The sequence below is a fragment of the Silurus meridionalis genome, chromosome 2, assembly GCF_014805685.1.
Source record: "Silurus meridionalis isolate SWU-2019-XX chromosome 2, ASM1480568v1, whole genome shotgun sequence".
Classification (NCBI taxonomy): Eukaryota; Metazoa; Chordata; class Actinopteri; order Siluriformes; family Siluridae; genus Silurus; species Silurus meridionalis.
In genome coordinates this window covers 1,653,632-1,676,131 of record NC_060885.1, presented here as the reverse complement: position 1 = coordinate 1,676,131, position 22,500 = coordinate 1,653,632, and the positions used below count along the sequence as shown (strand labels likewise).

General features: G+C 40.5%; 1 protein-coding gene across 10 annotated transcripts in view; it reads right to left on the bottom strand.

The window, feature by feature from the left end:
- bnc2 (basonuclin 2) overlaps nucleotides 1–22,500 on the bottom strand; it is a 185,009-nt gene that overhangs the window by 112,785 nt on the left and 49,724 nt on the right. For 3 of the 10 annotated variants that reach the window (XM_046863955.1, XM_046863946.1, XM_046863882.1), the window contains exons 2-3: nucleotides 22,022–22,085; nucleotides 14,428–14,456 (exon numbers count right to left, since the gene is read on the bottom strand). The exons of 3 other annotated variants lie outside the window; for them this stretch is intronic. In XM_046863955.1, coding sequence (XP_046719911.1) covers nucleotides 14,428–14,456; nucleotides 22,022–22,085 — 93 coding nt within the window. Of the gene's footprint in view, nucleotides 1–14,427; nucleotides 14,457–14,564; nucleotides 14,605–22,021; nucleotides 22,086–22,454; nucleotides 22,494–22,500 lie in introns of those variants that run through there. 4 more of the 10 variants (XM_046863887.1, XM_046863896.1, XM_046863912.1 and 1 more) reach the window with 4 other exon arrangements.

Sequence of the window (22,500 nt, the reverse complement as noted above, 5' to 3'; positions counted from 1 at the left end):
ATAAAATCATGTCATGTTAAACATGTTAACCTTATCATAAAAATATAAATAAAGCTACATATATGACTTCAGAATCCTCGAGAAATACAGCTTAGCATGTTCACATTAACAATTAAAATAATTTAAACATTTAAATATGTTTAAAAACAGTTTTTTAAAAACTTAGCAGTGTTATAGCGATCTTAAATAAAATATTATGAACATTTATTAAATTGTCCCCCTAAAAACCTAATAAAGCTGTTAGCTCATGCTAACTAGCAGGTTAGCATTATCATTAATAATTAGCTAGTCTCATTTTAAAATACTCCTGATTAGTTAACTGGTGTTAGTGAGATGATTAGCATTACCAGTGTAGATCTCGAAACATTCCTAAAAATGCTGAAATCCTGTCAGGTTAGTTCGTCTTAGCTCCTGTTAGCTGATATTAGCACCTAGATTACGCTAAATAACGTCAGTTTGGTTCATCTTAGTTAGAGATAAGAGCAAAAAATTATCAACATGTATCGTATGATTTAAAAATCCTCTCAGCATTGTTGCACATGTTCGTCCCTCCCTCCTTCCCTCCATCCATCCCTCCCTCTGTCCATCCATTCATCACTCCTCTGTCGCCCATCCATCCATCCTCTGTCCTCCATTAATCCTCCTCTGTCCATCCATTCATCACTCCCTCTGTCGCTCCATCCATCCATCCCTCTGTCCCTCCATTAATCCCTCCCTCTGTCCATCCATTCATCACTCCCTCTGTCGCTCCATCCATCCATCCCTCTGTCCCTCCATTAATCCCTCCCTCTGTCCATCCATTCGTCTCTCCTTTCCTTTATTCATATCTCCCTCCTTTCCTCCATCCAAATCTCAACTCTGTCCTCCATCCATCCCTCCTCTGTCCCTCCATCCATCCCTCTTTCCCTCCATTCGCCTCTCCTTCCTTCATCCATCCATCCTCTGTCCCTCCATTAATTTCCACCTTCCTCCATTTGTCTCTCCTTTTTCCTCTATCTATCCCTCCTCTGTCCCTCTATTTGTCTCTTCCTGTCCCTCCTTTTGTCTATCCTCATCCCTTACATTTGTCTCTCTCTTCTTTTCCTACATCCTCCCTTCTTCCATCCATCAATCCCTACCTCCTTTCCTCGACCCTCCATCAATTCCTTCCTCTGTCCATCCATTCATCCTCTCTGTTTCTCCATCCCTCCTCTGTCCATCCATTCATCACGCCTCTGTCGCTCCATCCATCCATCCTCTGTCCTCCATTAATCCTCCTCTGTCCATCCATTCATCACTCCTCTGTCGCTCCATCCATCCATCCTCTGTCCCTCCATTAATCCTCCTCTGTCCATCCATTCGTCTCTCCTTTCCTTTATTCATATCTCCTCCTTTCCTCCATCCAAATCTCAACTCTGTCCTCCATCCATCCCTCCTCTGTCCCTCCATCCATCCCTCTTTCCCTCCATTCGCCTCTCCTTCCTTCATCCATCCATCCTCTGTCCCTCCATTAATTTCCACCTTCCTCCATTTGTCTCTCCTTTTTCCTCTATCTATCCCTCCTCTGTCCCTCTATTTGTCTCTTCCTGTCCCTCCTTTTGTCTATCCCTCATCCCTTACATTTGTCTCTCTCTTCTTTTCCTACATCCTCCCTTCTTCCATCCATCAATCCCTACCTCCTTTCCTCGACCCTCCATCAATTCCTTCCTCTGTCCATCCATTCATCCCTCTCTGTTTCTCCATCCCTCCCTCTGTCCCTGCATCTATTCCTGTCTTTGTCCCTCCACCCATCACTCCATCCATTCCTCCTTTTATACATCCCTCTATTACCCGTCTCTCACACACACAGTGAGTAGCATTAGCATAATTAGCTGCAGAAACTTCCTAGCTTGATTTTGGCTCTGATGCAAAACGTAAGATTTGATTTAAAAATACGTCCTGGAATTTATTCCTGATAAACACACACAGACACACACACGCACACACGCACACACACACACACACACAGTAAAGAAGAGAATGCTAACCTTGCCCTCATACGAAAGTAATTTAGCGTCCGTAGAGAAGTGAGAACTCTGGGTGTGTGTGTGTGTGTGTGTGTGTGTGTGTGTGTGTGTGTGTGTGGCTCCTCAGAGGCCGTAATTGCTTCCATACTGACACACAGAGGCCTCCGTGGAGAACCCAACACTGCTACACACACACACACACACACACACACACACACACACACACACACACACACACACACACACATACACACACTCATCTTCAGTGGCAGAATCCATTTCTCCTCTGTCTCCTGCTGTGTTTGATCTCAGGTTTCCCTGTTGTGAGTCTCCCTGTCCAGAGGCTTCACACACAATCTAATCTCACACACACACACACACACACACACACACACACACACACACACACACACTCTGTCACAAGCTCACACTGCAGTAGTACAACTCTTGATGGTGTTGACTTGAAAATATTTGTAAAGAATCGAATCTCAGTGTGAAAGGTGGAGCATCGCATCTCAGGGGTATTCTGGGTAATTACTGCCATTTCCTTCTTGAAAAAAAAAAGTTTGACTAAAATGTTTTAGTAAATCGTCGAAATGCTGCCGTAATTACCAGACTTTTCCAAGCTATTCAGTGTTCTAGAAAAACAACACACACACACACACACACACACACACACACACACACACACACACACACACATCAGTGTAACAGTTTGGAAAAACAATGCTAACTTTTTAAAACATTTATATTTTTACATAACAGATGCGTTAAACACTTTGTTTTGATGATGTCATTAACAAATCAATCAATCAATCAGATTCTTCGCTTCTAACACACACTTTCCTTCCTTCCTTTTTCCATCCATCCATCCATCCATCTATTCATCCATTCACCCTTCCCTCCTTTCTTTTTTCCCTCTCTCTCCTCCCCTGATAGATCAGTGAGTATAGTGCAGTGTGTGTGTGTGTGTGTGTGTGTGTGTGTGTGTGTGTGTCTCTTTGTGCTAAAGGAAACACAGCTTTACCTCTAAAGTAAAGAATGTTACCAGAGAGAGAAACAGAGTGCGAGTGTGTGTTTGTGTGTGCGCATGTGTCTGTGTCAGTATATGTGTGCAATTGTATGTGAGTTTGTGTGTGTACGAATTTATGTGTGTGTGTGTGCAAGTGTATTTAAATTTATCTTTAAGTGTGTGTCTGTGTGCGTGAGTGTATGTGTATGTGTGTGTGTGTTTATAAGTGTGTGCGAGTGTATGTGTGTGTGTAAGTGTATAAGAGTTTGCGTATGTGTGTGTGTGTATACGTCCGTTTGTGTGTTTGTGCAAGTGTAAGAGTTTGGGTGCGTGTGTGAGTGTATGTGAGTTTGTGTGTGTGTGTGTGTGTGAGAGAGTGTGTGTGTGTGTGTAAGAGTGTATAAGAGTTTGGGTGCGTGTGTGAGTGTATGTGAGTTTGTGTGTGTGTGTGTGTGTGTGTGTGTGCACAAGTGTGTGTATGTGTGTGTGTGTGTGTGTGCATTGGAGAGTGTATGTGTGAGTTGTGTAAGTTTGTGTGTGAGAGTGTGTGTGTGTGTGTGTGTGTGAGAGAGAGTGTATGTGTGTGAGATGTGTGAGTTTGTGTGTGAGAGAGAGTGTATGTGTGTGTGTGTGTGTGTGTGTGTGTGTGTGTGTGTGTGTGTGTGTGTGAGTGAGAGAGAGAGAGGTATGTGTGTGTGCGATGGAAAACCACACCTATGCTATTTTGGCACAAGATGCATCAGTGCTGCTGAAGAGATCATGTATGATTATGGTGATTCTGATTGGCCATGGAAACACAAAGTATGTTAAAGTATGTTAATTTTTACAGTAACATTTTTCATTTATTGGATTATTTCGAAGGTTAAAATATTAAAGCTTAAGTTACCCAATGTGAGGTTCATGGCCTTTAAGCATCCCATTTCCTGGGTTTTCATTACAGTGAGTCAGGTTGTGTGTAGCTTACACCTGTTTTATGAGGACATTATAAGAACTTGTTTTTGATGTTTGAATTGACTGAAGAATCCCAGTGTGTTGTGTTAGTTTGACAAAAAACTTGTTGAAGAAGACTAATGATTACAGGGGGATTGTGGTGCACCAACATGAAATAGTAGGATTCAAAATGATTACCAAGAATTTAAGCTCATTGTGGCCAATGCCAATGTCAAAAACTTGTGGTTGTTATATTAAATGCAATCACAATAGAGTTAGTATAAAAGTAGCTCTCAATTTAAATTCACTTTCAATAGTAAATACTACAGTAATAATGTGTATTTATTTGTCATTATTGTTATTTGAAACCTGTCAATGAGTTATTGTAATAATTGTGTTAGTCCTTAAAGAATAGATCAGATTTCAGTGTTTTTATTGTGCTTTCACACTTGGTTGGACTGCTTTCCCTGCCCCTGCTGGACTGTGTTCATATTTTATTATTTGGATCCAAACCATTGATCATTAATACGCAAACAGGCAGCTGTTTATTCCGTTCCTTAGTAATTATGGTGCAGGAGGAGGCAAATGCATAGTGTTGCTCTAACTTTACTTATTTTTGTTTTTGAATGACTGGTTTTGTTTTCAAAGCTTCGGTACATAACGGCACTTAACGGCCTATCTGACATTAATATACTGCAAATGCTCTAAAGCAGTGGTCCCCAACCTTTTTAGCGCTACGGACCAGATTATTGCAGGACAATATTTTCACGGACAGGCCTTTAAGGTGTGCCTTTAAGGATAAATACAAACCCAATTCCAAAAAAGTTGGGACACTGTACCAATTGTAAATAAAAAAAGAATGCAATGATGTGGAAGTTTCAAATTTCAATATTTTATTCAGAATACAACATAGACGACATATCAAATGTTTAAACTGAGAAAATGTCTGATTTTAAGGAGAAAAATAAGATGATTTTAAATTTCATTGCATCAACACATCTCAAAAAGTTGGGACAAGGCCGTGTTTACCACTGTGTGGCGTCCTCTCTTCTTTTATAACAGTCTGTACACGTCTGGGGACTGAAGTTGCTCAAGATTAGGAATAGGAATGTTCTCCAATTCTTGTCTAATACTGGCTTCTAGTTGCTCAACTGTTTAAGGTCTTCTTTGTCGCATCTTCCTCTTTATAATGTTTTCTCTGGGTGAAAGATCTGGACTGCAGGTGGACATTTCAGTACCTGGATCCTTCTTCTACACAGCCATGATGTTGTAATTGATGCAGTATGTGGTCTGGTATTGTCATGTTGGAAAATGCAAGGTCTTCCCTGAAAGAGACGACGTCTGGATGGGAGCATATGTTGTTCTAGAACTTGGATATACCTTTCAGCATTGATGATGCCTTTCCAGACGTGTAAGCTGCCCATGCCACACGCACTCATGCAACTCATACCATCAGAGATGCAGGCTTCTGAACTGAGCGCTGATAACATCTTGGGTTGTCCTTGTCCTCTTTAGTCTGGATGACATGGCGTCTCAGTTTTCCAAAAAGAACTTCAAATTTTGATTCGTCTGACCACAGAACAGTTTTCCACTTTCCACAGTCCATTTTAAATGAGCCTTGGCCCAGAGAAAACGCCTGAGCTTCTGGATCATGTTTAGATACGGCTTCTTTTTTTTACCTATAGAGCCGGCGACGGCGAATGGCACGGTGGATTGTGTTTACCAACAATGTTTTCTGGAAGTTTTCCTGAGCCCATGATGTGATTTCCATTACAGTAGCATTCCTGTATGTAATGCAGTGCCGTCTAAGGGCCCGAAGATCACAGGCATCCAGTATGATATTCTGCACTGTAGATGATGAGAACTTCAAACTCTTTGTAATTTGTCTCTGAGAAACTCCTTTCTGATGTTGCTCCACTATTTTTCGCCGCAGCATTGGGGGAATCGGTGATCCTCTGCCCATCTTGAGTTCTGAGAGACACTTCCACACTGAGAGACTCTTTTTATACCTAATCATGTTGCCAATTCATCTAATAAGTTGCAAATTGGTCCTCCAGCTGTTCCTTATATGTACATTTAACTTTTCCAGCCTCTTATTGTTACCTGTCCCAACTTTTTTGGAATGTGTAGCTCTCATGAAATACAAAATGAGCCAATATTTGGCATGAAATTTTTAAATGTCTTACTTTCAACATTTGATATGTTTCTATATTCTAATGTGAATAAAATAAGTTTATGAGATTTGGAAATTATTGCATTCCTTTTTTGTTCACAATTTGTACAATGTCCCAACTTTTTTGGAATCGGTTTTGAAATATCTAATTAATATAATATTATTTTAATACCTCATTAATAGTGGTTCACATTCATGATTTGGTATTGCTTTCACACCACAAGCGAACCAACCCAGAGTTAGTTTGCAATCAGGCTGAGACCATCTCGTTCAGGTGCTTTTTCTCATTTTTAATTGAAAATGTGTAAATGCTTTAATTTTATGTTTTCAGCTGACACTGGTAATTCAGTGTTAATGAAGTTGCTTGAATAATCTCTAAAAAACCTTTTGTATGTATGTTTATTTTTTCTTTCTATTCCTTGATTTCCGGACACCCCTAAACAGCACTAATTATCACTAAAAGATCAAGTCTCTGTTGAGAAGGATGTGGAGAAGGTAATAAAATGCCTTGATTCATTTTAGAAAAAGCAGGTGCAAGTCTTCTCCACATCATCCTTGCTTTTTTGTTATGTTTTCAGATGTCACCTGCAGTGTTTTTTCACATTAATTACAATTATGCCTGCTGCCCACCAGAGTCTAACACAGTCTAACAATCTAACGCAGTCAAGTCAAGTCAAGTTTATTTGTATAGCGCTTTTCACAACAGACATTCTCTCAAAGCAGCTTTACACAAATCAACAGTGATGGTGAATGGTGTGAATTTATCCCTGATGAGCAAGCCTGTGGCAAGGAAAAACTCCCTTAGATGTTATGAGGAAGAAACCTTGAGAGGAACCAGACTCAAAAAGGGAACCCATCCTCATCTGGGTGACATCAAGAGTTTGATCATAAATCTTTCAACAATAAAGAACACTGGACAGTGAGAACTAAAGCAGTCTAACAGTCTAACAGTCTAACACAGTCTAACAGTCTAACACAGTCTAACAGTCTAACACAGTCTAACAGTCTAATAGTCTAACAGTCTAACACAGTCTAACAGTCTAACACAGTCTAACAGTCTAACAGTCTAACACAGTCTAACAATCTAACGCAGTCTAACAGTCTAATAGTCTAACAGTCTAACAATCTAATAGTCTAACAGTCTAACACAGTCTAACAGTCTAACAAAGTCTAACAATCTAACACAATCTAACACAGTCTAACAATCTAACACAGTCTAACAATCTAACACAGCCAAACAGTCTAACACACTCTAACACAGTCTAACAATCTAACACAGTCTAACAGTCTAACACAGTCTAACACAGTCTAACACAGTCTAACAATCTAACACAGCCAAACAGTCTAACACACTCTAACACAGTCTAACAATCTAACACAGTCTAACAGTCTAACACAGTCTAACACAGTCTAACACAGTCTAACACAGTCTAAAAATCTAACACAGTATAACAATCTAACAGTCTAATAGTCTAACAGTCTAGCACCGTCTAACAATCTAACACAGTCTAACAGTCTAACACAGTCTGTCTAACACAGTCTAACAATCTAACACAGTCTAACAGTCTAACACAGTCTAACAATCTAACACAGTCTAACACAGTCTAACAATCTAACACAGCCAAACAGTCTAACACAGTCTAACACAGTCTAACAATCTAACACAGTATAACAATCTAACAATCTAACACAGTCTAACAATCTAACACAGTCTAACACAGTCTAACAATCTAACACAGTCTAACAATCTAACACAATCTAACACAGTCTAACACAGTCTAACAATCTAACACAGTCTAACAGTCTAACACAGTCTAACGCAGTCTAACACAGTCTAATAATCTAACACAGTCTAACAGTCTAACACAGTCTAACAGTCTAACACAGTCTAACACAGTCAAACAGTCTAACACAGTCTAACAATCTAACACAGTCTAACAATCTAACAGTCTAACACAGTCTAACAATCTAACACAGTCTAACAGTCTAACAATCTAACATAGTCTAAAAGTCTAGGACAGTCTAACAAAGTCTAACAGTCTAACAATCTAACAGTCTAAAAGTCTAGGACACTCTAACAGAGTCTAACAGTCTAACACAGTCTAACACAGTCTAACAATCTAACACAGTCTAACAATCTAACACAGTCTAACACAGTCTAACAATCTAACACAGTCTAACAATCTAACACAGTTTAACAGTCTAACACAGTCTAACAGTCTAACATAGTCTAACAATCTAGCACAGTCTAACAGTCTAACACAGTCTAACAATCTAACACAGTCTAACAATCTAACACAGCCAAACAGTCTAACACAGTCTAACAGTCTAACAATCTAACACAGTCTAACAGATTCTAACACAGTCTAACAGTCTAACACAGTCTAACAATCTAACAAAATCTAACAGTCTAACGCAGTCTAACACAGGTTTACATCATCTAACAATCTAACACAGTCTAACATTCTAACACCGTCTAACACAGTCTAACAATCTAACACAGTCTAACACAGTCTAACAATCTAACACAGTCTAACAATCTAACATAGTCTAACACAGTCTAACAATCTAACACAGTCTAACAGTCTAACACAGACTCACACAGTCTAACACAGTCTAATGCAGTCTAACACAGGTTAACACCGTCTAACAATCTAACACAGTCTAACACAGTCTAACACAGTCTAATGCAGTCTAACACAGGTTAACACCGTCTAACAATCTAACACAGTCTAACACAGTCTAACAATCTAACACAGTCTAACAATCTAACCCAGTCTAACACAGTCTAACAATCCAACACAGTCTAACAGTCTAACACAGTCTAACAATCTAAGTCTTACAGTCTTACACAGTCTAACACAGTCTAACAGTCTAACACAGTCTAACAGTCTAACAGTCTAACAGTCTAACACAGTCTAACAGTCTAACACAGTCTAACACAGTCTTTCAGTATAACACAGTCTAACAGTCTAACACAGTCTAACAGTCTAACACAGTTAACACAGTCTAACAGTCTAACACAGTCTAACAGTCTAACACAGTCTAACAATCTAACACAGTCTAACAGTCTAAAACAGTCTAACAGTCTAACACAGTCTAACACAGTCTAACACAGTCTAACAGTCTAACACAGTCTAACAGTCTTACACAGTCTAACACAGTCTAACAGTCTAACAGTCTAACACAGTCAAACACAGTCTAACAATCTAACACAGTCTAACAATCTAACACAGTCTAACACAGTCTAACATTCTAACACCGTCTAACACAGTCTAACAATCTAACACAGTCTAACAGTCTAACACAGTCTAACAGTCTAACACAGTCTAACAGAGTCTAACACAGTCTAACAGTCTAACACAGTCTAACAGTCTAACACAGTCTAACACAGTCCAACAGTCTAACAGAGTTAACACAGGTTAACACCATCTAACAATCTAACACAGTCTAACAATCTAACACAGTCTAACACAGTCTAACAATCTAACACAGTCTAACAGTCTAACACAGTCTAACAATCTAACACAGTCTAACAGTCTAACACAGTCTAACACAGTCTAACAGTCTAACAGAGTCTAACACAGTCTAACAGTCTAACACAGTCTAACAGTCTAACACAGTCTAACAGAGTCTAACACAGTCCAACAGTCTAACAGAGTTAACACAGGTTAACACCGTCTAACAATCTAACACAGTCTAACACAGTCTAACAATCTAACAGTCTAACACAGTCAAACACAGTCTAACAATCTAACACAGTCTAACAATCTAACAGTCTAACACAGTCTAACAATCTAACAGTCTAACACAGTCTAACAATCTAACACAGTCTAACAGTCTAACACAGTCTAACAGTCTAACACAGTCTAACAGAGTCTAACACAGTCTAACAGTCTAACACAGTCTAACAGTCTAACACAGTCTAACACAGTCCAACAGTCTAACAGAGTTAACACAGGTTAACACCATCTAACAATCTAACACAGTCTAACAATCTAACACAGTCTAACACAGTCTAACAATCTAACACAGTCTAACAGTCTAACACAGTCTAACAATCTAACACAGTCTAACAGTCTAACACAGTCTAACACAGTCTAACAGTCTAACAGAGTCTAACACAGTCTAACAGTCTAACACAGTCTAACAGTCTAACACAGTCTAACAGAGTCTAACACAGTCCAACAGTCTAACAGAGTTAACACAGGTTAACACCGTCTAACAATCTAACACAGTCTAACACAGTCTAACAATCTAACAGTCTAACAGTCTAACACAGTCTAACAATCTAACACAGTCTAACAGTCTAACACAGTCTAACAATCTAACACAGTCTAACAGTCTAGCAGAGTCTAACACAGTCTAACAGTCTAACAGAGTCTAACACAGGTTAACACCGTCTAACAATCTAACACAGTCTAACACAGTCTAACACAGTCTAATGCAGTCTAACACAGGTTAACACCGTCTAACAATCTAACACAGTCTAACACAGTCTAACACACTCTAATGCAGTCTAACACACTCTAACAATCTAACACAGTCTAACAATCTAACACAGTCTAACACAGACCAACACAGTCTAACACAGTCTAACACAGTCTAACAATCTAACACAGTCTAACACAGACCAACACAGTCTAACACAGTCTAACAATCTAACACAGTCTAACAGTCTAACACAGTCTAACAATCTAACAGGTTAAAACCGTCTAACAATCTAACACAGTCTAACAGTCTAACACAGTCTAATGCAGTCTAACACAGTCTAACAATCTAACACAGTCTAACAATCTAACACAGTCTAACACAGTCTAACAATCTAACACAGTCTAACAGTCTAACACAGTCTAACACAGTCTAACAGTCTAACACAGTCTAACACAGACTAACACAGTCTAACAGTCTAACACAGGTTAACACAGTCTAACACAGGTTAACACTGTCTAACAATCTAACACAGTCTAACACAGTCTAATGCAGTCTAACACAGTCTAACAATCTAACACAGTCTAACAGTCTAACACAGTCTAACACAGTCTAACACAGTCTAACACAGTCTAACACAGTCTAACACAGTCTTTTAGTCTAACACAGTATTTTAGTCTAACACAGTCTAACAGTCTAACACCGTCTAACAATCTAACACAGTCTAATGCAGTCTAACACAGTCTAACAATCTAACACAGTCTAACACAGTCTAACAATCTAACACAGTCTAACACAGACCAACACAGTCTAACACAGTCTAACAATCCAACACAGTCTAACAGTCTAACACAGTCTAACAATCTTACAGTCTTACACAGTCTAACACAGTCTAACACAGTCTTACAGTCTAACACAGTCTAACAGTCTAACACAGTCGAACAATCCAACACAGTCTAACAGTCTAACACAGTCTAACAATCTAACAGTCTTACAGTCTTACACAGTCTAACAGTCTAACACAGTCTTACAGTCTAACACAGTCTAACACAGTCTTACAGTCTAACACAGTCTAACAGTCTAACACAGTCTAACACACTCTTACAGTGTAACAGTCTAACACAGTCTAACAGTCTAAAATAGTCTTACAGTCTAACACAGTCTAACAGTCTTACACAGTCTCACAGTCTCACAGTCTAACACAGACTAAAGCCCTATTCGGACCGGACTAGTTTTCCAAACGATGTTTGAGTTAGACTTTTTTTCAGCCGACGTCTGTCATTTCATGTATGGATTCGGAAGGGACTAACTTATTGCGGAGGTAGGAGTGTCTGTATTTTACATGTGGGCGTGGCACAAGACCTCTACATCCATTATTGGTGCGCAGAAAAGCAGAAATGTTAAATACCGGCACGCTAGGGTTAGTACGGTAGTTCACGTTGACCAAAACACACAAGTAAACGCGCTTTGGAAAAAAAACATTTTCGCCAATCACAGACATTCGCATTCGGACGGGATTAGATTTCTCAGAGGAGCGCCGAGTTTGCTAAAAAACAGTAGGTAATTTGTTTTTCTTCTGTACAGAGAATGACAGTGAGGCAGAAATTGACAACCCATATGTCATATTTTCCATTCTGTCGTGTGTATAAAGATTTTAAGCTAAATTTGTGCAGAAACCCTACCGGTTTGGGCATCAACGTCCTTCTATACCACAAAAACCAGTATAGGGGTGTGTGTGTGTGTGTGTGTGTGTGTGAGAGTGAGTGTTTGGTCGTGCATGTGTGTGTGTGTGTGTGTGTGTGTGTGTGTGTATGTATAAGCTCTCAGTGTGAATGTTACTGAGTGTATAATGTAAGTTTCCCGTCACGCAGCTTAACTTTAATATGACTTTCCACAGTCATGTGAAATCATCACCTACCTCTCTCTCTCTCTCTCTCTCTCTCTCTCTCTCTCTCTCCCCCCACACCTTCCATCACTTACTCTCGGTCAAATCCTTGTTTCTGATTGGTTGGAAAAGAGTATTTTTTTTCACATGTCGTCCAATCAGGACCAGCGGATTAAAACACTGCTCTTCCTATTGTAAATAAACAACGCTGCACAAGCGATTTGTGTGTTTGTGTGCGCATGTTTATTTACTTTCCCAAACATGAGTGTAAACACTAGAGTTCGCTCCGGGTCACAAGTGATTCATTAATACGGTCTGCAAACGACTCCAACACACACACACACACATACACACTCACATGCACACACAAACACACAGATACACACAAACACAAAGTTAGTGTGTCCTGTTCGATATGCCTAATACGTCTATCTAGTGACATGAACACACACACACACACACACGTGTGTGTCTGCAAGGTGTTTGTTGTTTCTCGCTGGTTGAGTTCAGTGTGTGTATATGTATGTGTGTGTGTGTGTGTGTGTGTGTGTGTGTGTGTGTGTGTCTGCAGGGTGTTTGTTGTTTCTCGCTGGTTGAGTTCAGTGTGTGTGTAAATCTGGCTGCTGTTTTCACCAAATTGATGTTCCGCAGTAAATCTACACTGTTTTGTGACATCACTTCCTGTTACAAAGATGTTGCAGGAAATACTGATACAGAAAGAGGGAGAGAGGGTGATGGATGGATAGAAGCATTGGGGAAATAGAGATGAAAAAAATGAGAGGTGATCAAAATAGAGAGAGAACGAAAAAGATGGATATGAAGGAGAGAAAAAAGAACTGTGAGAGAAGCATAAAAGCAAAGACCAGAAAGTTTGTGAAAGAAATCAAGAATGAAGGAAGAGATGGAATAAAAAAGAAAATGAAGAAACAGGAGGAAGAAATTGAACTTGTTTTTTATTTTATTCCATCTCTTCTTTATATTTACACACACACACACACACACACACACACACACAGTTTTTCTGATATTTGCAGTATTACATTTTAATTGCCAAGAACACACACACACACACACACACACACACACACACACACCACCTAGGCTAATGCATGTTGCAACAACAAACCCAAACACACACAGACTCCGTTACAGAGTGCTCTTACTGTAGCAGAGACAGGGCTCTCACCTCTGCTTTTGTCCCATGAAGGACTGATGGGTCTAAATGGAGAGAGAGAGAGAGAGAGAGAGAGGGGGGATGAAGGATGAAGGAGTGGACATGTATAGGAGATAGAGAGGAGGAGTGTGTAGGGTCGGTGTAGGACTGAAGTGTGTGTCATGTTGAATGAAACAAGGGCAGAAAGACTGTAATTACAGCTGAGGAGCCATTAGGACCAACATGTGCTGTTACTGCTAACTAATGGACTCTCAACAGCACTGTCTGTGTGTGTCTGTCTGTGTGTGTGTGTGTGTGTGTGTGTGTGTGTGTGTGTGTGTGTGTGTGTGTTGACAAAATCACAGAGCTGACAGAGCAAGACAATTAGCTGCAGCTAAACATTAGACATGGCCTCTGTGCTCTCTCTCTCTCTGTGTGTGTGTGTGTGTGTGTGTGTGTGTGTGTGTGTGTGTTCTGTGCACATGTGTATAGAGTATATAAACTTGAGAAAGAGAAAGAATCAGAGAGCGATAGAAAAGATTGTGGAGATAAATTGATAAAGATTTAAAAAGGAATGAACAGAAAAGATAGATAAATAGATAGAGATAGAGAGAGAGGGGAGAGAGAGGGGAGAGAGAGAGAGAGAGAGATCTCGACCACAAGGAATCATTTGAACGTTACACAAACAGCAATTGTCTCTCACTTACCTCCATTACTATCACACACACACACACACACACACACACACACACACACACACACACTTCCAATATTTGCTACATTATATCACAAAGCTTTACCAGGGTAATGTGTGTGTGTGTGTGTGTGTGTGTGTGTGTGTGTGTGTTAATCACTCACCTGGACAGGTGGAACATCATGAGCAGCCTGAAAGATTAAAAACAGGAAAGATCAGGAGACCATTCCATCAGTTCCTCAGTTCCCCATATATTTATATATATATATATACACAGTGAGGAAAATAAGTATTTGAATACCCTGTTATTTTGCAAGTTCTCCCACTTAGAAATCATGGAGGGTCTGAAATTGTCATCGTAGGTGCATGTCCACTGTGAGAGACATAATCTAAAAAAAAATCCAGAAATCAAAATGTATGATTTTTAACTATTTATTTGTATGATACAGCTGCAAATAAGTATTTGAACACCTGAGAAAGTCAATGTTAATATTTGGTACAGTAGCCTTTGTTTGCAATTACAGAGGTCAAATGTTTCCTGTAGTTTTTCACCAGGTTTGCACACACTGCAGGAGGGATTTTGGCCCACCTCCACACAGATCTTCTCTAGATCAGTCAGGTTTCTGGCCTGTCGCTAAGAAACACGGAGTTTGAGCTCCTCAAAGATTCTCTATTGGGTTTAGGTCTGGAGACTGGCTAGGCCACGCCAGAACCTTGATATGCTTCTTACAGAGCCACTCCTTGGTTATCCTGGCTGTGTGCTTGGTCATTGTCATGTTGGAAGACCCAGCCTCGACCCATCTTCAATGCTCTAACTGAGGGAAGGAGGTTGTTCCCCAAAATCTCGCAATACATGGCCCCGGTCATCCTCTCCTTAATACAGTGCAGTCGCCCTGTCCCATGTGCAGAAAAACACCCCAAAGCATGATGCTACCACCCCCATGCTTCACAGTAGGGATGGTGTTCTTGGGATGTACTCATCATTCTTCTTCCTCCAAACACGTTTAGTGGAATTATGACCCAAAAGTTCTATTTTGGTCTCATCTGACCACATGACTTTCTCCCATGACTCCTCTGGATCATCCAAATGGTCATTGGCAAACTTAAGACGTGCCTGGACATGTGCTGGTTTAAGCAGGGGAACCTTCCATGCCATGCATGATTTCAAACCATGACGTCTTAGTGTATTACCAACAGTAACCCTGGAAACGGTGGTCCCAGCTCTTTTCAGGTCATTGACCAGCTCCTCCCGTGTAGTTCTGGGCTGATTTCTCACCTTCCTTAGGATCATTGAGACCCCACGAGGTGAGATCTTGCATGGAGCCCCAGTCCGAGGGAGATTGACAGTCATGTTTAGCTTCTTCCATTTTCTAATGATTGCTCCAACAGTGGACCTTTTTTCACCAAGCTGCTTGGCAATTCCCCGTAGCCCTTTCCAGCCTTGTGGAGGTGTACAATTTTGTCTCTAGTGTCTTTGGACAGCTCTTTGGTCTTGGCCATGTTAGTAGTTGGATTCTTACTGATTGTATGGGGTGGACAGGTGTCTTTATGCAGCTAACGACCTCAAACAGGTGCATCTAATTTAGGATAATAAATGTAGTGGAGGTGGACATTTTAAAGGCAGACTAACAGGTCTTTAAGGGTCAGAATTCTAGCTGATAGACAGGTGTTCAAATACTTATTTGCAGCTGTATCATACAAATAAATAGTTTAATAATCATACATTGTGATTTCTGGATTTTTTTTATTTAGATTATGTCTCTCACAGTGGACATGCACCTACGATGACAATTTCAGACCCTCCATGATTTCTAAGTGGGAGAACTTGCAAAATAACAGGGTGTTCAAATACTTATTTTCCTCACTATATATATATATATATATGTGTGTGTGTGTGTGTGTGTGTGTGTGTGTGTGTGTGTGTGAATAAGACTGAATTGAGTTTTTATACCAGTATTGTAACTGATTCTTACATTAGAATGGACTTTTGCCTTCACTTGAACTAAACCTGTTGTAGATTGATGATACCCCTGTGCACAAAGCCTGCACCATGAAGACCTGGACCTGGGTTGGAGTGGAAGATCTCCTGCTACTGAGCTCTAATTATTTTTAACATCTTTGAGATGAATGTGAACGCTGACTGAACCCCAGGGACCTCCTCACCTTCATCACTACCTGACTTTACTAACACACTTGAAGCTGAATGAATCTCCACAACATCTAGTGGAACATCTGCTCTGTGTAGTAACAAAATGACCTTAAAGGAGATACTGGCAGGAAAAAACTGTACTACATTCTGCAATAGTTCAAAAATTAAGATTACTCCACAAAAAACGAATCAATTAACCAGAGGTTCACGTGAGAGACGAAATTGTATGATTGATCCGTGATCTGTTCCCCCAAAAATATATATAAATACATACATACACATTTTGTAATAAAAATGTAAGAAATTTTATTTAAAAAAAATATTAAAATATATATTTCCCTCGTTGTACCTTGTGTTTGTTTAGTCACTATAGGGTGTAGGGTTCCTCATCTGTTCCTCGTCTGTTCCTCAATTCTCTTCTACAATCTTTACCAGAAAAATCACTTTTAAATCACGCCATAAAACTCATCTGCTTATTTTAACAGTTAAACAGCTGGTTTTTATCTTGTTTTTATAATTTATAACTCAATTCTACAGAGTCCTCCAGTGTTTTAAAGGGCATTCATTATTATAATAAATGTAATTTAAAGGAGAAGATATATTTATGAGTTGGTTTGTTTATTTATTTATTTATTCGTGTTCACCCTCTTCTCTTCCTTTTTTTTGAATTGCTTTAAATATTCTGTATTTTGTGTATTCTTCAGATTGTTGCTCATTTATGTAGATTTGCATTTTTTTCCCCCCAGTCACAAACTTTAGATTTGCATTTTAATTTATTTAATTTCTAATTTGTTTTTGCTCAAATATTTTTTCTTTTGGACTCGTTTTGGTGATCCGCACGTGAAAACTGAAAGAAATGTGTGTGTGTGAGAGAGAGAGAGAGAGAGAGAGAGAGAGGTGTATATGAGGGGAGACACCACTGGTCACGTTAATGGGGAAATTGCACTGAAAGGAAGGACAAGCAATTAGAATCTGGCGGCGTTCCCACCGGACACACACTGATTTAGTGAGAAAGCTGCCTTTTCCCGCGAACGCTGCCGTCACTGCCTTCCAGATGTCAATCAAATTACCCACTATTTACAGCTGATTTGCCCGTGTCGTTCACAATATTCCCTCTTCGAGCTGATCGCTCCGGCACAGGAACGCAGGAAGGAAGGTGAAGAAGAAGTTGGGGGAGGAATAGAGAGAGAGAGAGAGAGAGAGAGAGAGAGAGAGAGAGAGATATATATAGATGGAAGGGGGGTTAAGTGGGTAAGGATGAGGAATTCTGGGAAATGTCATGTGTTTTTTTCTCTCTCAGAGGGGCATTTCTTCTCTGGAAGAACAGTTTGAGCCGCACATGCAAATCCGACCCGGGGGAGGAAGCGGTGGCTCTTCTAATGGAGTTCAGGAAAACTCATTTCAGAGCCGAGACTCTGCGGAGAATAATAATAATAAAACACCGCCTGCTATTGGAGAATAGTGTACCGTCTCTTTGTGTGTGTGTGTGTGTGTGTGTGTGTGTGTGTGTGTGTGTGTGTGTGTGTGTGTGTCAGAGAGGTGATGTACACTCTATTGATCAGTAGCTGAGATTTAGACCTGTGTGTGTGTGTGTGTGTGTGTGTGTGTGTGTGTGTGTGGCTAATAAAAGAGACACTCCGTCTTGTTCGCTCAGCCATAATGCATTATACATAACAGGAAGACACATAATACACACACACACACACACACACACACACCGAGTGAAATTGATCGCAAACAATAAACCCGAGCTCTTCAGCTTCAGTGCTTCAAGCTAATCAACTATAACGCCACTTGAAAAGATCCAACATGGCCGCCATTAAGCACGTCCGTGTTAGGGGTCACGACCTTGCTTGATGGGGTCACATGATGTGCGTAAATACGACGTGAAGAGAAACACGTGTTTATTTTACATTCTGTTCCATGTTTCAGCGTGCGAGGTTTTCTCCAAACTCCATGCTTCAGCATCTTACACAGTGGGAACAAGTCTGTTCATAAAGGGGGCGTGGCCAAGGACCAATCATGCAAAGCGTCCATTTAGGGTTCCGTGAGAGAGAGAGAGAGAGAGAGAGAGAGAGAGAGAGAGAGAGCAAAGGCCTTCTATATAACTCTCCCCTGTATCTGTTCTCTGGATCTTTCTTTCTCTCTATTTTTCTTTCTGTTCATCTCCTTAATGTCTTTCTCTTTTCCTTTACCTCTTTCCTTTTTTCCTCGTGTTTCCTTTCTTTCTCAATCTCTGTTCCTTCCATCCCTCTCTCATTCCCTCTATTATTTCAACTTCCATCTCTTTCTCTATCCATCTCAGATAATTCCTGTCTTTCTTCTTCTCTTTCTCTCACACATTTCATTTAATTTCTATCCACCTCTCTTATTTGCCCCCACACACAATCCTTTCTTTCTCTCTTACTCCATCTTGCTTAATTATTGTTTTTCTTTCCTATCTATCTCTTGCTTTCTTTCATTTTCTCTGTCTGTCTTTTCCATCTTCCTCTCCTTTTGTCTTACTTTCTAACCAATCTTTATCTTTCTATCTCTCCCTTCTATCTATCTATCTATCTATCTATCTATCTATCTATCTATCTATCTATCTATCTATCTATCTATTGCTGAAATGTTTGCTACACGTGCGTCTTTTGTAAGGTGACTTCACATATTCTCAAGTTGTGTGTGTGTGTGTGTGTGTGTGTGTGTGTGTGTGTTTAAGCTGAGAGGTTGATAAGCGCACTCTTCAGGGACGTGTGTTTAAGTGAAGTGTGTAACAGTAGAGCAGCTCGTAAAAACGTTTCCCGAGTGTTTGAGCAAACAGACCGCTATCTGATTACACACACACACACACACACACACACACACACACACACACACACACACACACACACACACACACACACACATGGTGAACTCAACACACAGACAGTATAGTTATTGAGTTGTTTTTTGTATCATATAATAATAATACAAATAAACACATCTGTATTAATAAAGCAGTTTAAAAGGAACCAGATTAAAAGGGGCAGATATTGGATTCAGACCTGGACATTTTCCACATCCAGTCCACTGACTACCTCTGACCAGCTCACTGACAACCTCTGACCACTGACTACCTCTGACCAGCTCACTGACAACCTCTGACCACTGACTACCTCTGACCAGCCCACTGACAACCTCTGACAACCTCTGACCAGCCCACTGACAAACTCTGACCACTGACAACCTCTGACCAGCCCACTGACAACCTCTGACAACCTCTGACCAGCCCACTGACAACCTCTGACCAGCCCACTGACAACCTCTGACCACTGACAACCTCTGACAACCTCTGACCAGCCCACTGACAACCTCTGACCAGCCCACTGACAACCTCTGACCACTGACTACCTCTGACCAGCCCACTGACAACCTCTGACCACTGACAACCTCTGACCACTGACTACCTCTGCCCACTAACTACCTCTGACCACTGACTACCTCTGACCTGCCCACTGACTACCTCTGACCACTGACTACCTCTGACCACTGACTACCTCTGACCACTGACTACCTCTGACCTGCCCACTGACTACCTCTGACCACTGACTACCTCTGACCACTGACTACCTCTGACCTGCCCACTGACTACCTCTGACCTGCCCACTGACTACCTCTGACCACTGACTACCTCTGACCACTGACTACCTCTGACCTGCCCACTGACTACCTCTGACCACTGACTACCTCTGACCTGCCCACTGACTACCTCTGCCCACTAACTACCTCTGACCACTGACTACCTCTGACCTGCCCACTGACCACCTCTGACCACTGACTACCTCTGACCACTGACTACCTCTGACCACTAACTACCTCTGACCACTGACTACCTCTGACCACTAACTACCTCTGACCTGCCCACTGTCCACCTCTGACCACTGGCATGAGTTTGTAGTAAAAGTGTATCAGTGATGCTTATTGATTTGTGATCGGTGCATGAAATACAATTACATGGCTTTTATTTTGAAGGTCAGTATTGTTTATTTTTATTAATGTCATCAGTGCACTTTTGCACGTCAGCGAATGTGTTGGACAGCTTCCAATAAATTAACTCTAAACCCTCAAATATGTCAACTAACATTAAACAAAGAAAAAGTGACGCAGAATGTAGAGTTTTTAACAAGGCATGGACTGAATATTCATTTGCTGAAATCGAAGGCAAAGCCGTGTGTTTAGTGTGTGGAGAACATAGAGCAGTGTTTAAGGATTACTATTTGAATCGTCATTATGAAAGTAAACACGGAGAATGTGACTGATGCAGAGCGTGCACGAGCATCAGAAGATCTGCTGCTATTTCACAGTGAGTTATGATGCTCGTTTTTTAAACATTGTAAAAGTTGAAGTTTTCTAAACTGGTGTTGTGATTATTCATTAAATATATATATAATTCTACCGTCTATATTTTCTCACTGTAATGTTTCATTGACTGTTTCTTACAGTGGGCAATAAGTACATATTAAATATATTATATATATTCCAGCCCTATAAAACCATTCCAATTCCTCATCTGCTTTTTTTGGAAAAATAATAGCCACCCCTGCATTACATGAATCTGTATGATAGATGAAGGGCAATAAATCTCCACACCAGGAGGGGGTGACACTGAGTCACACAGACAGGTGAGCTTCTCCAGGTAAAACGCTCCACCTTGAGCTAAAACTGAAGGCAGGGAGGGGGTGTGGCAAAGGACATGGCTAATTTCCACAAAAGCCAATAGCGTTCAAGACGTGACGCTGCTGTTGAATATAAAATATTAGCAAATATATAACTATAGCTACACAACTACACAACTACACACTCAACACAGTGCAATTCATTACTGGTTGATTGGTGAGGGGGTGGGGCTTAAACATTCTACTGAGCATCTGATTGGTCAGAATTGTAAAGCGTGTGAGGCGAGCCAGACAATAACCTACAGCATTCAGCATAAAATAAATAAATTATACTAAAATAATCATTTATTTCAGGATAATTTCATCCTTCTTATCACTCTGTTTTTATTTCCCTTCTTTCTTTCACAATTTTTTTTTTATCACTCTCTCTCTTCCTCACTCTCTCTTTCTCTTTGTCAATTTCTCTCACTCTATCTTCTTAGATACACCCCCCCTTCGGCTTTTTCACTCTCTCTTCCCATTCCTCTTTTTACTCTCTCACTCTTTCTCTCTCAGTCACCGCACTGTCTCTCTTTTTCTTTCTTTCTTCCTTTCTTTCTTTCTCTTCCACTCTCTCTTTTACCCCATATAATGCTTGTGTATCTGATGGTCTCTCCTCTCTCTGACCATCCTTCTATCAGTCTTTCTTCATCCCTCTTTAATCTGCCTTTCTCTCTGTTTCTCTCTGTCTTTATTTCACCCTAATGGTAATCTACCTCTCTTTCTATTTCCCATTCCTTTCTTTCTTTCTTTCTTTCTTTCTTTCTTTCTTTCTTTCTTTCTTTCTTTCTTTCTTTCTCTTACTTTTTCTCAGTCTCTATCCCTGTTTTAAATCTCTTTAAATCTCTCCCTTTTTGTATGTATCTCTCGCCATCCCTAACTCTAATCTCTCTCTCTCTCTCTCTCTCTCTCTCTCTCTCTCTCTCTCACCTGGGCAGATCAGGACGTGGCCTGTCACACCTTCGTCACGGACTGCGCAGTACTGATGCCATTCCTGTCATGACAAGACCCAGTACACACACACACACACACACACACACACACACACACACACACACACACACACACAGGACAGAAAAAAAAAAAGAAAGAGGGAGAGATTTAAGGAAGAAGAAGGGAAGTGTGTGTTGTGTGTAACTTTTCCACTGAGACTCAGAAGCAATCTGATGGTGACTGAAGAGAACGGCAAGCATTTGACAACCAACCCCCGAACAAACACACACACACACACACACACACACACGCACACACACACACACACACACACACACACACACAAACACACACAAACACACACACATACACACACCGTGGGCCGCAGGAGAGATGTGCGGTAATGACTGTCTCTCTGCTGGAAAATTACCTGAGCTGATTCCTGCTCCAATCTGTCTCCACTCCATCTCTGGGGG